The 13,226-nt window shown below is 58.2% G+C and overlaps 3 protein-coding genes across 3 annotated transcripts in view; all 3 read left to right on the top strand.

Annotated features, from left to right (window-relative positions):
- LOC123019769 (histidine--tRNA ligase, cytoplasmic-like) overlaps positions 1–95 on the top strand; it is an 11,636-nt gene extending 11,541 nt beyond the window's left edge. The window contains exon 14 of the transcript XR_006413950.1: positions 77–95. The gene's annotated coding sequence lies outside the window, so the exon portion shown is untranslated. The remainder of the gene's footprint in view (positions 1–76) is intronic.
- HARS1 (histidyl-tRNA synthetase 1) lies at positions 77–12,069 on the top strand. Its single transcript, XM_044422834.1, has 12 exons — positions 77–166; positions 2,707–2,826; positions 3,439–3,534; positions 4,283–4,408; positions 5,432–5,539; positions 6,054–6,152; positions 6,926–7,019; positions 7,485–7,612; positions 7,698–7,940; positions 9,129–9,245; positions 10,605–10,751; positions 11,617–12,069. Exons 1-12 carry the CDS (start codon positions 98–100, stop codon positions 11,674–11,676), a joined length of 1,407 nt encoding a protein of 468 aa, XP_044278769.1. The 5' UTR covers positions 77–97; the 3' UTR covers positions 11,677–12,069.
- Positions 11,799–13,226, top strand: part of DND1 (DND microRNA-mediated repression inhibitor 1) — a 6,285-nt gene continuing 4,857 nt past the window's right edge. Inside the window, exon 1 of the mRNA XM_044422836.1 lies at positions 11,799–11,852. Within this exon, the coding sequence (XP_044278771.1) occupies positions 11,799–11,852 (54 nt within the window). The remainder of the gene's footprint in view (positions 11,853–13,226) is intronic.

Below are 13,226 nucleotides of genomic sequence, written 5' to 3'. Positions count from 1 at the left end.
TCGGAGCGACAGCGTTGCCCCGACCCGGCGTGGCCGGCAGCTGTTTGACCTGCCCTGTTCAAACCTCCTCTTGCAGATCACGGAGCAGGTGGCGAAGATGCTGAAGATGAAGGCCTCCGGGGCCCCTGACGAGGGGAAGCAGAAGTTTGTGCTGAAGACCCCGAAGGTGAGCTCCTCGCCGGCCTTGCGTGCGGTGGCCTGCGCGGCACAAAGCCCGGGCGCGCCTGGGCCGGTTTTATTCTGATGCGCGTTGATTTTCATGGTAGGAAAGCGCATAATGGTGAGCAAGAAAACCTGCGTTTCACAAAGCCTCTCTTGCCGTTCCCGTTCTGATGGTCCCCTCACCTCTTACTGAGTTTAATTGTCCCAGTTATATAGCAGAGGATTTTCTTGCTGCTATATTCACACTAGCTGTAAAAATGCTTAGTGTAATGAAAGAGGGTGTTTTTTTCCTAAATGGAAATGCAAGAGGCCAGGGATGCTTTAACTCGCAGCCCTGCACTGCACAGAGGCCTGGCCTGGGTGGCCTGGGAGGCCCCTTCCAACTGCACGATTCTGGGATTCTGTGGCATAGATTAGAGGCCTCGAGTCCCTGTTTTTCCTCCTCCTGTGCTCCGTGGGTTGGCTCATTTGTCACCTTGCCGATGTTGGTTGTCTAGAAAGGGATGCCTGTTCACTGTTTGTTTGGTTCATCGTTGGTTATGCCTCACAACAGGATTTTGGCTTCTGCTATTCATCCTTCTGAACTTGTATTTTCCATGATTGAGAAGCCTATCCACCGTTTTGGTTTCAGGGCCCAGCTGTCCTTTCTGATCCTGACACAAAAAGGCTTTGCATGGCATGCAGCCTTCCGCAGGCTCACAGCACCCAGAATTCCCAGTCAATGGCCCTGCTGGGTGGGAATTCTGGGAGTTGCGGTCCAAATGCCTCTCAAGGCTGGAGAAAGCTGTGCTATAGCAGAGCCCTTTCTGGGTCAAATGGTCTTGGTCACGTCTGAGGATAAAGCGGGAGAAGCAATAGCCAGCCAAGTGGACCACTGATTCTATTTCAATAGATATAGGCTCCTCTGGGAACGTACAATTCGCTTGACATAATCTTGGTCGTTCCTAACAGGAAAGGCCATTTTCAGTAGGGAGTGAGATAATGGTGCAGTAATGCATCACCGGGAAATGGCTTAACTTTAAGCCATTTTTCAAAATAAAAATAACATAGAGCCCAGTTTGTGCAGCACTGGTGATCAGCTTGCCATGGCCGCTTTCAGCCGTGCCGTTCCATGAAATGTGAGCAGGGTGGCCGGACAGGTGAGCGGTGTCCCCTGCTACACTCAATATGTGTGGGGTGTGGGGCTGTGAGTGGCCGCTGGAGCGGGAGCGAGTCCCTCCCGGGGCGAGGGGGATGCTGGCCGAGGCGGTGGCTCACCGTGCCAGCCACTCTGTCCAGTTCTGGCCGGAGACCAGGGCAGCTGGGCTGCGGAAGCAGGAATGTCTTGCACTGCTGCACGTAGACGCTTAATGAAGTAATCAGCTGTGATGCAGCAGTGCAAGGAGGCCGATGTGGCGATGATCCTGTCCTGTTTGTGAGGCTCTTAGCGGAATGTGGGAGCTGGGCTTTTGCATAGAAGGGGCTGTCCACTGATTATTTTTAAGAAAGATTGTCCGATGTCAGAACACGTACAGTGGAAGTGTAGACCTTAAAATCCCTCTGCCTTTGCACTGGTCTTCCCCAAATATCTATTGAGGTAGAGATGTTATGTTTTAAGCTCCAGCTAACTAGGCAGTGGCCATATGATCTGGGTGGGTGAGTGGAGTGGTGCCTTTGGCACTCTGGCAGCGTGGAGGGTGGCTGTCCCATCCGGGCGATCGGCCAGGACGGCTTCACCGTGCACGGGCCCTTCCCCACCTGGGCAGGCCCATGTGCAGTGAAGCCGTCTCAGCCGATGTGCCCGGTAGGTGATCCCTGTGTCGGACGACTGCGAGTCAGCCTGGGCAGGACAGGGCAGCTGGCTGGAGCCCCTCAGGCACGGCCACACGCCCTGTCTGGCTCCTGCCCGCCCACACAGGGGAGGGGAGGGGAGGGGAGGGGACGAGCGAGGTGGCTGCAGGGAGCAGCCGGGCACGGACACCACTGCCCTGGTGCCAGCAGGCTCCAGTGCCCGCCTTTGTCTCCACCGGGACTCCTGCCACGTCCTGAAGCCGTGAATTTCACTAGCCGGGTCAGTTGCTTGCCGTTTACAATACACAGTAAAAGCACAACTGTCTTACTGTAGTTTAATTACTTTATTTTGCCACTGCAAGAAACTCACCAGGATCTTGCCCATGGGGCGGCAGGGGGTACGTAGCCTGGGTGGGGGGCACAACCCAACCGGGGTAGGGGCGATAATTCCCTGCTGCCTCCCACACTGGCTGAAGAGGCCCCTTTCCGCTGTCCTGTAGCTGCTTCCAAATGAATCGATCGGGTAAGCCTGAGGTCACCATTTTCTCCAGTGTGGCAATAACCTTCCCACGTGACCCAGCCACTTCTTGGCATTTTCCCAGTCACAAGAAGGCCGGGCTCTCTACGCGGGAGAGCAGCAGCCCCGCTTTTTGGAGGCGGCCGCCATGCTGCAGCCAGAGACAGGGTGCTGGGGCGTGCCCTGTCTGGATGCTGGCCCGTGCCCAGCGGGTGCAACGCCCACGTTCGTCGTCTGATTCTGCCTGGGCCTTGCAGGGCACGAGGGACTACAGTCCCAAGCAAATGGCCATCCGGGAGAAGGTCTTCCGCACCATCATCGATTGCTTCAAGCGCCATGGGGCCGAGACGATCGAGACACCGGTGTTTGAGCTGAAGGTGAGGTGGGGCGGGAAGGGCTGAGCTGGGGCACACACCAAGCCCGGCACCTCCTTGGAGGACAGGCGTGCCCGAGGGGCCGGAACGCGTCCCGCGCCACTCTGTGGACTTGCGCACCAGCAGCGCTCCTGGGCCTCCCGCCGGGAGGGAACCCCGCTGAGCCTGGAGGGAACCCTGCCGGGAGGGAACCCCGCTGAGCTCCGCGGGACGTGCTTCTGAGTCCGCACGTGTGGAGATCTCTCCGGGTGCATCTGCAGGATGCCGAGAACTTGGCCAGTGCCCTCTGACCCAAGGGCCGCCCAGCCCCGATGGCCAGCCCAGCTCGGTGCTGCACCGCACCATTCTGTTCCCCGGCCTGCGTGGGACCCCCGCTGCTGCCGCCTGCCGGGACCGCGCGCCGCCTCGGGGCTGGCCCTCACGAGCCACGGGCAGGTGGGGGCTGCCAGGCCCCTTCGGCACTGCCCTGGGCTCTGCGTGGCTGCATCTCTACTGCAGTTTCCAAACCGCTGCCTCTCTTCACGTTCCCTTGGTTGATGCTCTGTAATCCTGCTCTTGGCTGTTCTTATTTTTCCTGTTTTTTCCCCTTTGTTTTTCTCCCCTGCGTCATCTAAGGAAACTTTGACAGGAAAGTATGGAGAAGACTCGAAACTCATCTATGACCTGAAGGACCAGGGGGGAGAGCTGCTGTCTCTTCGCTACGACTTGACTGTATCTCTGACTTGGGGTGCCCCTCTGACGGAAGCCCCCCAAATGGCCTGCCCGGGAGCACCTCTCTCAGCTCTTGTAGATTCAAGGCTGTAGCGTCTTTTAGGGAGTCGGGACGGAGTGCGGGAAACACTTTCAGCACTCACTAAGCAGAGTTCCCTGCTAACCTGCGTTTCAAGCAGAGTCTAAATTCAAGGGCGAAATGTGAAGATTTGCCCCAGGACAGAGAGACCGGAAGGGAAATGGGCGGGGCGGGTGATGCCGCCATGTTGAGCTTGCCCACCCATGAATGGGGGGATGTGGGGGGGGGCAGGGAACCATATGCCAGGCTTTCCCCAAGGATCAGAACCACACAGATCTCCAGGCATGATGCTCAGTCTGAGAGACAAGAGAACTCTGCCCTGAAAGCAAGACGGGGCCTCGCCTGGTGCGGAGGGCCTCCTCCTCAGACTGGAGGCAGGCCGTGGCCGGGCAGCCTGTGCCCTTCACCGCCTCCGATGCTGCCAGATGGGGGTGCCTGCCGATGGCGGGCTGCCCCTTTCGTGAGCAAAGCAGGGAGCAGAGGGATGGGTCCCCTCGCCTTCCGTTCCGACCCCTGGGGTAGGAATGGCGTGATGGTTTCAGCCAGAGAGGGCGGTCATGCCGGCAGCGCAGCCGCTGCAGCTCCCGCCCCTGGCTGTGGCCGTGGCTGCTGTGGAGGAGATGCATGGCTGGCTCGGGACGTGGCTGTTCTCCTTAGCACTCCTCCCAGGTGCCCTTTGCCCGCTACCTGGCAATGAACAAGATCACCAACATCAAGCGTTACCACATCGCCAAAGTCTACAGGCGGGACAACCCAGCGATGACCAGGGGCCGCTACAGAGAGTTCTACCAGTGTGTGAGTGGGGCGTGTGTGTTCGGGCACGCCGGGCCCTGTGTGGCTTCCTGGCCACTCCTCCCCCCTCCGGCTCCGCCTTCTTTTTAAGCCCTCCCTGCCAGCCGGCGCCTCGCCCACCCTCCTGTCCCCCTGGCCAGCGGGTCTTCTCCATCGCAGAATCCCTTCCCTGACCGAGAGTGATGCGCAGCAGCCGGGACGTTCTGTGTGCCGTTTCCATGGCCGCCTCCTTTGCATTTCCAGCCACCAAGGGAGTGATCTCTGCTCCAGTGAAAGCCGAGCGCCAACGGCAGAAAGTGCCAGCCGCTCTCACCGCCTTCTGTGGTAGCCTTTGAGGCAGGCAGCGCAGGCCGCCCTGGCCGGCTCAGTCGCAGGCCCGTGCGGGGCGCCTCCTGCACCCGAAGGGCCCAGCTCCAGTCGGGATGGCTCCCCCAGCCCCGGGAATTCCCACAGAGGTGGAGGGGCGGGGGCCGGACACTCCCGCCGGCAGCTGAGCCTTAAAGGGGGTGGGCCAGCCTCTCAGCATGTGGGGACAGAAGGGCCAGGCCACCTGGGCCCTCGCTGTGGCCTGCAGGAGGGCCGGATCTGTCCTCCAGGCCTCTTCTCTTAGCCCGAAGAGTGCTGTGCCCGGGAGGACGGACGAGGCTCGGTTAGGGCACTCTGGGGCCTCTCCCCACCCCACACACGTTACTCTGTGTGCTCGTGTGTGTGCTGATGGTGCCTCCTAAGTGCTGAGGTGCTGGACTGCCTGCGGCACCGCCAGGCATCACGGAGCTGAGAACCCACCTGTGTTTGCTGCCGCGCGTCCGCCCGCTGCAGCCGAAGCATCTCCTGCCGCCAGCTCCACAGCCCCTTCCCTTGTTTCTGCCTGCTCTGACTTAAGCGGCTTAATCTTCCTGTGCCCCACGCCCCGCCAGGATGCGGGGAAGACGGCTGCCATTGCGCCATCTCTAGCCCAGGGCCGGGCAAGCCCGCTGGAGCGCTCACGCCGTCGCGCTTCTCATTTCTGCCGTGTCTGCTCCCCAGGACTTCGACATCGCCGGCCAGTACGATGCCATGATCCCCGACGCGGAGTGCCTGAAGATTGTTCATGAGATCCTGAGTGCTCTCCAGATTGGGGACTTCCTCATCAAGGTGAGGCGGGAGCTCGGGCCAAGAGCCGCTTCATCCACAGTGCTTGAGCTTACATTGGGAGTGGTGGCCGCTCGTTTTGCCCTAATGCGTCAGCGTGTGTTCACCACACTTTCTCAAATTCGACGGTCTTAACGCTTCCGTCTCGAGGTTGGCTGCCTGACTCTGAATATTGTGTGGCACCAGGCCAGCTCTGGGAAAGATGGAAGGCGTCCTCACCTGGAGCAGCAGGACTGGGTGGTGGAGGCGAAAGGAGAGGCAGGGCTTGGTCCAACATCGTGGACGTCTCAGTTGGCCGTGTCCCAGCCAGAGCGATGTTGTCTGGGGTTACAGAATGCAGAGTGTGGTGAAGGAAGAAGCCGCTCGTCAGCAAGCCCATGAGCGACCTCCGCGCACTGGGATCCGCTCTGGTTCCTTTGAGCGGCCGCATTTCCATCCTTCCCTTGCCCCTCAGAGGTAAGCCGTGGAGAGGCAGGAAGCTCGGGTCGCTCCTGGAAACAGCTCCGTTTCCTTGTAGGTTAACGACCGGCGTATCCTGGATGGGATGTTTGCAGTTTGTGGTGTTCCAGATAACAAATTCCGGACAATTTGCTCCACTGTGGATAAGCTGGACAAGGTAAGGGGGCAGAGCTTCTCGGGACGTTGGGATAATAAAGGCTACTTGGCACAGTGAATCACGTGACTGGAGAAGCTGCGGTGCAACTTTTCAAGAGAAGGATGTTTTGGGGGTGCCTGTTCCTGGGTTTCCATCCAGTGCGGTGGCGTTCCTGGCAGCGGTCGCCCCCCCACAAGGACCACAAGCGAAGGATGAGAGTTGAGGCTAGAAGAGAATCGCCCTTACCTGGCTCTGGGGAAATCGGGGGGAAATGCCAGTGTGGCGTCGTGGTGAAGAGCGTGGGACTGGGACTCAGGCGATCCGGGTTCGAGTCCCCGCTCGGCCATGGAGCCAACTGGGTGACCTTGGGCCAGTCACAGACTCTCAGCCCAACCTACCTCACGGTGGTTGTTGTGGGGATGAGATGGAGGAGGAGATGTAAGCTGCCTTGAGCCCTTTGCAGGAAAAAGGCAGCATATACATCACATACATACATACATACATACCCATCATTTGCCAATATGTGTCCTTCCCCGTGAAGGATTCTGGCCAAGAAACCGCCCCCCTTCTCCAGTGCCGTACTCTCAGAATGAGCTGGATCGCTTTCGCCAGCACGTTCCCCCCTCAGAGGTGGCAACTGCTCCTTGTTTGGAGGCAAAGAGGCATGGAGAAATTCATGGGGCAGGAGCAGAAACGAGAGGGGAGAACTCGCCCTGGGCTGGTAGAAACGCGAAGACTTGCTGCAGACGCTGCATCAGGCAGAGTCCAGAGACCTCTCCTCATCTTGTCCCCAGATGGCCTGGGAGGACGTGAAGGGCGAGATGGTGGGCGAGAAGGGGCTCTCCCCGGAGGCTGCGGACCGCATCGGGGGCTACGTGAGGCTCCACGGTGAGTGTGAGCACAGGCGAGCCTCGTGCACGCTCACCGTCCGTCCCGAATTGGCCGGCTGCTGCCTCCTGCGCGTGATACGGACAGGGTCAGCCCCCTCGGAGGGGGCTGCGGGCAGAGAAGAGTGGGCACTTGCGTGGGCCTCCCGTCACGGGAGCTGTGGGCATTGCTCCCCACGGGGCACTCCTCCGTGTCCCCGAGAGAGGTGGAGCGGAGGGCTGGGTCCTGTCCCCCCGAGAGAGCACTTCTGCGGGTCATTCAGGGCGCCCCAGGGCACAGGTGTCCTGGTGGCTGCATGTCGGTGCCATTCTGCGGGCGCTCGTCTCCCTCGCCCTCTGGTTTCTCCGGTCCAGTCCAGAGCGCTTGCAAGCAGGACAGGCCAGGGAATCGGCTGCGGTCAGAAGGGGCCTTCAGGGCATTTGGCTCCGCCGAGGGGGCACATGACCCACTTTCACCACTCCACAGGTGGGCTGAATCTGATCGAAGAGTTGCTCCAGGATCCCGAGCTGTCCCAGAACAAGCTGGCCAGGGAGGGGCTTGGGGAAATGAAGCAGCTCTTTGAGTACCTGGCCATTTTTGGCATTTCCGATCAGGTGAGTGGGAGACATCTTCTTCGTGTCTCTCGTTGCCGTGACCAGAGAGCGCCACCTGCTAATGCGCCTCTCCCCGCGTCCACAGATTTCCTTCGACCTGAGCCTGGCTCGTGGCCTGGACTATTACACGGGGGCAATATACGAGGCGGTCCTTCTCGAGCGGCCGAAGGAGCACGCAGAGGAAGCTGCCGGGGTGGGCAGCGTGGCCGGAGGGGGCCGCTATGACGGCCTGGTGGGGATGTTTGATCCCAAAGGGCGGAAGGTGCCCTGCGTGGGAGTCAGCATCGGCATTGAACGGATCTTCTCCATCATGGAACAAAAGGTGGAGGTAAGCATGGCAATGCGACCCTCTTCGAGGGGATGCTCGTGGTGACATGTTTGTCTGCTTTCAGCAGATGCCACCAGCATTTTAACCCGTGGCCATGTGACTGAGCTTCGAACCCGCTCTAGCCTGTACGTTCGGGGAGGCTTTCTAGGCCAACCTGAGTCAGGTAACATGAAAGGTGTCGAGGGGTCTACCTGACCTTACGGGCGGCTGCTGGCTGGAGCGTGGCAGCATTCCGGCGGTGCTGGCAGGGGGCCCAGTTGTGTGTGAATCCTTGTCCCAGAGGAACTAGGCGAACGAAATGCCACTAAACGCTCTGTCCATCATTTGCTGATCTGGGAGGTCCCCAAATAAACTGAAGAAATAAACCAGGGCATGTTGTTGGCCTATGACTCTGGCTTCTTTGATCATGGCAAGCTAGAGATCTCGGTGCTGTAACATAAACATATGAACAAACCAGGGCCAGGACCATCCATGGTTAGCTGCTTCCGGGTACAGCAGGGGAAGTGGGCTGAACACACAAGCACAGCTCTCAAAAGCAGTAAAGCTTGTTGTTACATCTGATGGTAGTGATTGTGGGAAGTTGAAAACAATAGTCAGGAAGAATGAAAACAATAAGCTGGAAACCTGAGAAAAAACCTCCTCAGTATTAATTACACGCATAGAAACGGCAAGCCCAAAATATAATGCAGTGCAAAGCAAAACTGTTTGGAATTTTCAAAAACACTTAACATCCAACGCAAGAACCAGTTAAAAACAAATCAGGTCAGACATGACCGTCCTTGCTCAGGCTCCTCATCTGCATGGCCCCGGCCCTGTGCTTTCTCTTAGCTTCAGTGGGCCCACAGGCACGTGTGCCCCTCCTTTGGCTCCTAGTGGGGCCTCCACTGAGGAGACCTCCCGCCATGGGGCTTGCTTTGCGTGGCACGTGGGGATGTCCCGGGTCCTCCTGCTTGCTCTGCACAGCTGCTGATACCGGGATGCGTGGCAGGCATTGCCGGTGGCTGACGCTCAGCCGTGCCGGCAGTCGGTAGAGCGGCTCCAAGTCTGGGCTGGCCCTTCAGCTCTTCCAGGGCAGTCTCTGCGCTCTGCAAGAGGCTCGTTGCTGTTCCTTCCTCTTGGGTTGCAAGAGTCTCTTGTCCGTGTTTCTGCACCGACCGGTCCCTTTCAGAATTGTGCTTTTGCCCTCAGGCTTCCGAGGAGAAGATCCGGACGACGGAGACCCAGGTCCTTGTGGCCTCTGCCCAGAAGAAACTCCTGGAAGAGAGGCTGAAGCTTGTGTCTGAGCTGTGGGACGCGGAGATCAAGGTACGATTGCAGGACGGTGGGGTCAGGAGGAGGGCTGCAGACAGTGTTTCTCGGTTCCTCTGCGGTGTGGGATCGGTGGGAGGGGATGCCTGGAAGAGAAAGCAGACGTGACCTGGGTCTGAGCAGGAGGGCCTGGAGGGCTCCCTCACTACCCGCGTGGTCCGATTCTAGCAACTGGGCCACTGCTGTCAATCCGGAGGCCGCCAGCGCCCTTTTCCTCCCCCAGCTCGGCTGGGATGTTGCATCTGTGAAGACTGACGCCAGTGCCTGCCTTGGCCCACCCTGAGGACTGCGGCGCGCCAAAGCAGAGCGAGCGCTGCAGCTCATCTTCGCCTGTCCTCCAGATGGCACAGCTCCCTGTGCCTGATTATCCATTTTATTTAACACTGTTACACCCACCCGTCTTCTCCCCAGGCACTGTGTCATCTCTCCTTTTGAGGGGGGGAGGGTGTTTAATTATAATTTTACCCTGCCTTTCTTCCTGGCATAAACTGAATTAAGGAGGTGTTCTGATGGATCACCGTGCTCTGGAATGAGCGAATCTGCAGAAGCTGGCCAGACCATATTCCTGCCTCTTAAAGGCACATGCCGGGGGTCCTCAAACTTTTGCCTAGGGGGCCAGTCGAAAGGCTGCAGTGACCGCGAGGTGGGAGTGCTGTTGGGCGCGCGTGGCAGTGGCTCGCCCGCCCGGAGATCTCCCAGCGAGTCCAAAACCATCTCCGAGCGAGCCAGCCAGCCAGCCACCACCGGCTCCCGGCGCTGCAGGGCAGCCGCGACTGCGTGCGTGTGGGAGGCAGGCGGGGGCTTGCTCGCTTGGGGACCGTCTCCGAGCGCGCGCACGGGAGCGAGCCACCACCCCCCCGCCTGCGCAGCGAGCGCGCAAGTGGGAGGGGAGCAGTGGCACGGGCCGGATGGAAGGCCATGGCGGGCCAGATCCGTCCCGCAGGCCATAGTCTGAGGACCCGTGGCATATGCCGTTGCAAAGTGCATAGAACATTGGGCTTTGAACTTTCTACTCTCAGGAAATGTTTCTTGAATAAGTTTAAATGCTTAGAAGTGCACAAAGCTGCCCCGGAGAGCCGGCATGTGGCAGGAGATTCTGGGACAAGGATAATTCAGGGAGGCGCTTGGTCAGACCTGGCTGCTTTCATGGGAATGATGAGTGTTCCCTGGAGCACACACAGTTCCAGATTACTGGGGGAACTGGTAACGTGGGCTAGGCTGATTTGCAGGGAATCTTGTGTGCCGCTGCGGCTTTTCCTGCCAAGGAAGCACTGAAAGGCGTCCCAGAGGCCTGGAGCACACCTTGCAACCCGCTTGGTCGGCCTCGTGCCTTGCCTGCTTGTCTCTGCCCCCCAGGCCGAGGTCCTCTATAAGAAGAACCCCAAGCTGCTGAACCAGTTGCAGTACTGCGAGGAAGCAGGGATCCCGCTCGTTGCCATCCTGGGGGAGCGGGAGCTGAAGGACGGAGTGGTGAAGCTGAGGGATGTCGCTGCGCGGGAGGAGGTGCGCGTGCCCCCCTTTTGCTGTACACGGTGCGGGGGGAGGGCGGACCCGCCGTGCTCTCCTGTCCGGTGGAATAGTGCCTTCCACTCCCAGCAGGAGCCCTTTCTGCACAGAACGTAGCACGCCAGTGGAGCCCTTGCGCAGCACCCGGGACGGGCTCTGCCCTCCGCACGGAGAGCGCCTGCCGGAACAGGCGTTGCTGTGGCGCATTTCGAGGCGAGGTTCGCGCCCTTTAATCATCCCAGCAGCCGTGCGAGGATCAGCTTCCCGGTGATCTAAATCCAGGCCAATGCGCTCACTGGTGCAGCACACTGGCTCTCAGATGCCGCCAGCCTGGCCTGCTGGTTGCTGCTGGCCAGGAGCCCACGGCACTTAGTTGTGCGACCAGCTGGGTCGAACACACAAGACAAGCAGCCACATTCACGTGATCGTTGAAGAAAAACAAGCCGTGGTGGCTCATTCTCCCTTCCCGATCATGCACCCTGGCTGAGCGCAGGCTGGCGCAACCGCCACAGCCAGCCATGGCAGGGGGCCGCAGCCACGCGGCTTCCCGATCAGGTGCACCCTGCCGGTGCGTCTGGGATCATGGCCCCATTCTTGAGCCCACGAAAGCCTTGAACCATCTATAGCAAAGGCATAGAAAACGGTTAGGAAGTCGGCTTATCTGCTGCTGCTCAGATGCAGCAGCCTCTTTTGACGTGATTAAAGATCTGGCACGTCTGTTTTAATGCAGAGAGGATGGACTATAAGAACACTGGAAATACTGCATTGTGGAATATTTACAAGCTGTAGAACTGGTATTTACAGGGCAGCAAATTGAGAGAGAGTTATGTTTTGTAGCTTAAACGTATTTTCTGCATTGCAGGTGGATGTTTGCAGAGGAGAACTGGTTGATGAAATCAAGAGACGAACATGTCCTCCTTAGGGAAATTTACCAGATTATCATGGGAAGATTTGCAGATTTCGCTATAAAAATGCCCTGCCCGTTTTGTTCATAAAACTCCCTTCAGTGGGAGGAGGTTGTCCTGCAGCTGTACTCGTTGCGCTATGAAGTTCCTCTTCGCCAGGCTTGAACCACACTGGAAAATAATCTTTCAAAAAGTCAGTTGCTCTCCCAAAAGAATTTTGAAGCACCATGTGGAGAGATTTCTAGAGGACACGGTCTGGTGTGAGAATGTTCCAGTGATGACGCTGTTACTATCTGCAGTGGCCAAGGCTGGGCACCCGCTTCTGGCTTTCGAGCCCTTGCACTCTGTTCCGACTGATTATTACCATTTTGAAAACAGCATTTGCCAATTAAACGTACTCCAGCCCCGTGCTTTCTGCTGTGTTCCTGCTTTCCTTTCCTTTCCAGCGCAGCGCAAGCGTGTGTGGCTGCCACGCACAACCTACAGAGCGTGCGTGCACCACAGTAGCAAAGCCTACCTTCTTATTTTTATTTATTAATTTAAAGTAAAATTATACAGTGGTACCTTGGCTCACAAACTTAATCTGTTCCAGGACTGGTCGTGAGCCGGACTGGTCATGAGCCAAGTTAAATTTCCCCACAAGGTTCAGTGTAAATAAAGTCAATCCGTTCTGTAACCATTTTTTAAATCAGAAAAATGTGAAGCAAAGTGACAAAGACAAAGAACAACAAAGATCACGGCCATCTCCCCACTGCCCCCCCCCCCCAGGACGACCGAGATCGCGCCTGCCATCCCTGCAGGCACCCGTCATCCTTGCGCGCTGGGGGTGGGGGAGGAGACGGGCACAAATGGGGGGGAGATGGCCGCAATTGTGCTGGTTGCGGGGGGGGGGAATGGCCGAGATTGCGCCCATCTTAACTGCAGAAGTGCGCCTGTGATCATGCACGCCTTCCCTGCACGAAGGCAACGGCGACCATGGCCATCTCCCCGCTCGGGGATGGGGGGAGATGGCCGCAATCTTGGTTGCGACCTAATGCGGCATTCACGACCCAAGTCAAAATTTTAATGAAATTTTTCTTCGTGACCTGATTTGTTAATGAACCAAGGTGTTTGTGAGCCAAGGTACCACTGTATACAAAATAAAATTACATTCCGCATTACTAGCCCCATAGGGCTCTCTAAACAGATTACAAGAAGACAATATATAACAGTAGAAACAGAGTAAAAACCCAATATAAGAATCCAATAGCAACAATAAAAGAAATATGCAAGAACATAATATACAAAGGCGGTATACAGTAGCGATAGACAGCTGAGCGTCAGGGAGGGCAGCTTCGAGCAGTATTCGCGACAAGAGCGAAGCTGTCGAAAAACGAGATACCCTAAACATCGCGCAAAGGCGCACCGCCCCAGCGCGCGCTGCTCGGCCCGCGTCGAAGGACCGCCGCGAGGCTCCGCGGGCGCCTTCCGGGAGGCCGCTCCGAGCCGGGCCGCCCCGGGCAGCGGCCCGCCGACCCGCCCGCCACCTCGGCGGGGACGCGGCAGGCGCGCGGCCAGGGCCCTCGGC

The sequence above is a fragment of the Varanus komodoensis genome, unplaced genomic scaffold (genome assembly GCF_004798865.1).
Source record: "Varanus komodoensis strain SLA01 unplaced genomic scaffold, ASM479886v1 scaffold137, whole genome shotgun sequence".
NCBI classification, from domain to species: domain Eukaryota; kingdom Metazoa; phylum Chordata; class Lepidosauria; order Squamata; family Varanidae; genus Varanus; species Varanus komodoensis.
Note: the sequence above shows the minus strand (reverse complement) of the source record. Positions and strands in the feature narration are given on the sequence as shown.

What these genes read in the sequence shown, in the direction of transcription:
- HARS1 (XM_044422834.1), top strand. Translation starts at nt 98, where the DNA reads ATGCTGAAGATGAAGGCCTCCGGGGCCCCTGACGAGGGGAAGCAGAAG. An exon ending in CTGTGGATAAGCTGGACAAG is followed by an intron (nt 6,153 to 6,925) that starts GTAAGGGGGCAG and finishes TCTTGTCCCCAG; the next exon opens with ATGGCCTGGGAGGACGTGAA. An exon ending in TCATGGAACAAAAGGTGGAG is followed by an intron (nt 7,941 to 9,128) that starts GTAAGCATGGCA and finishes TTTTGCCCTCAG; the next exon opens with GCTTCCGAGGAGAAGATCCG.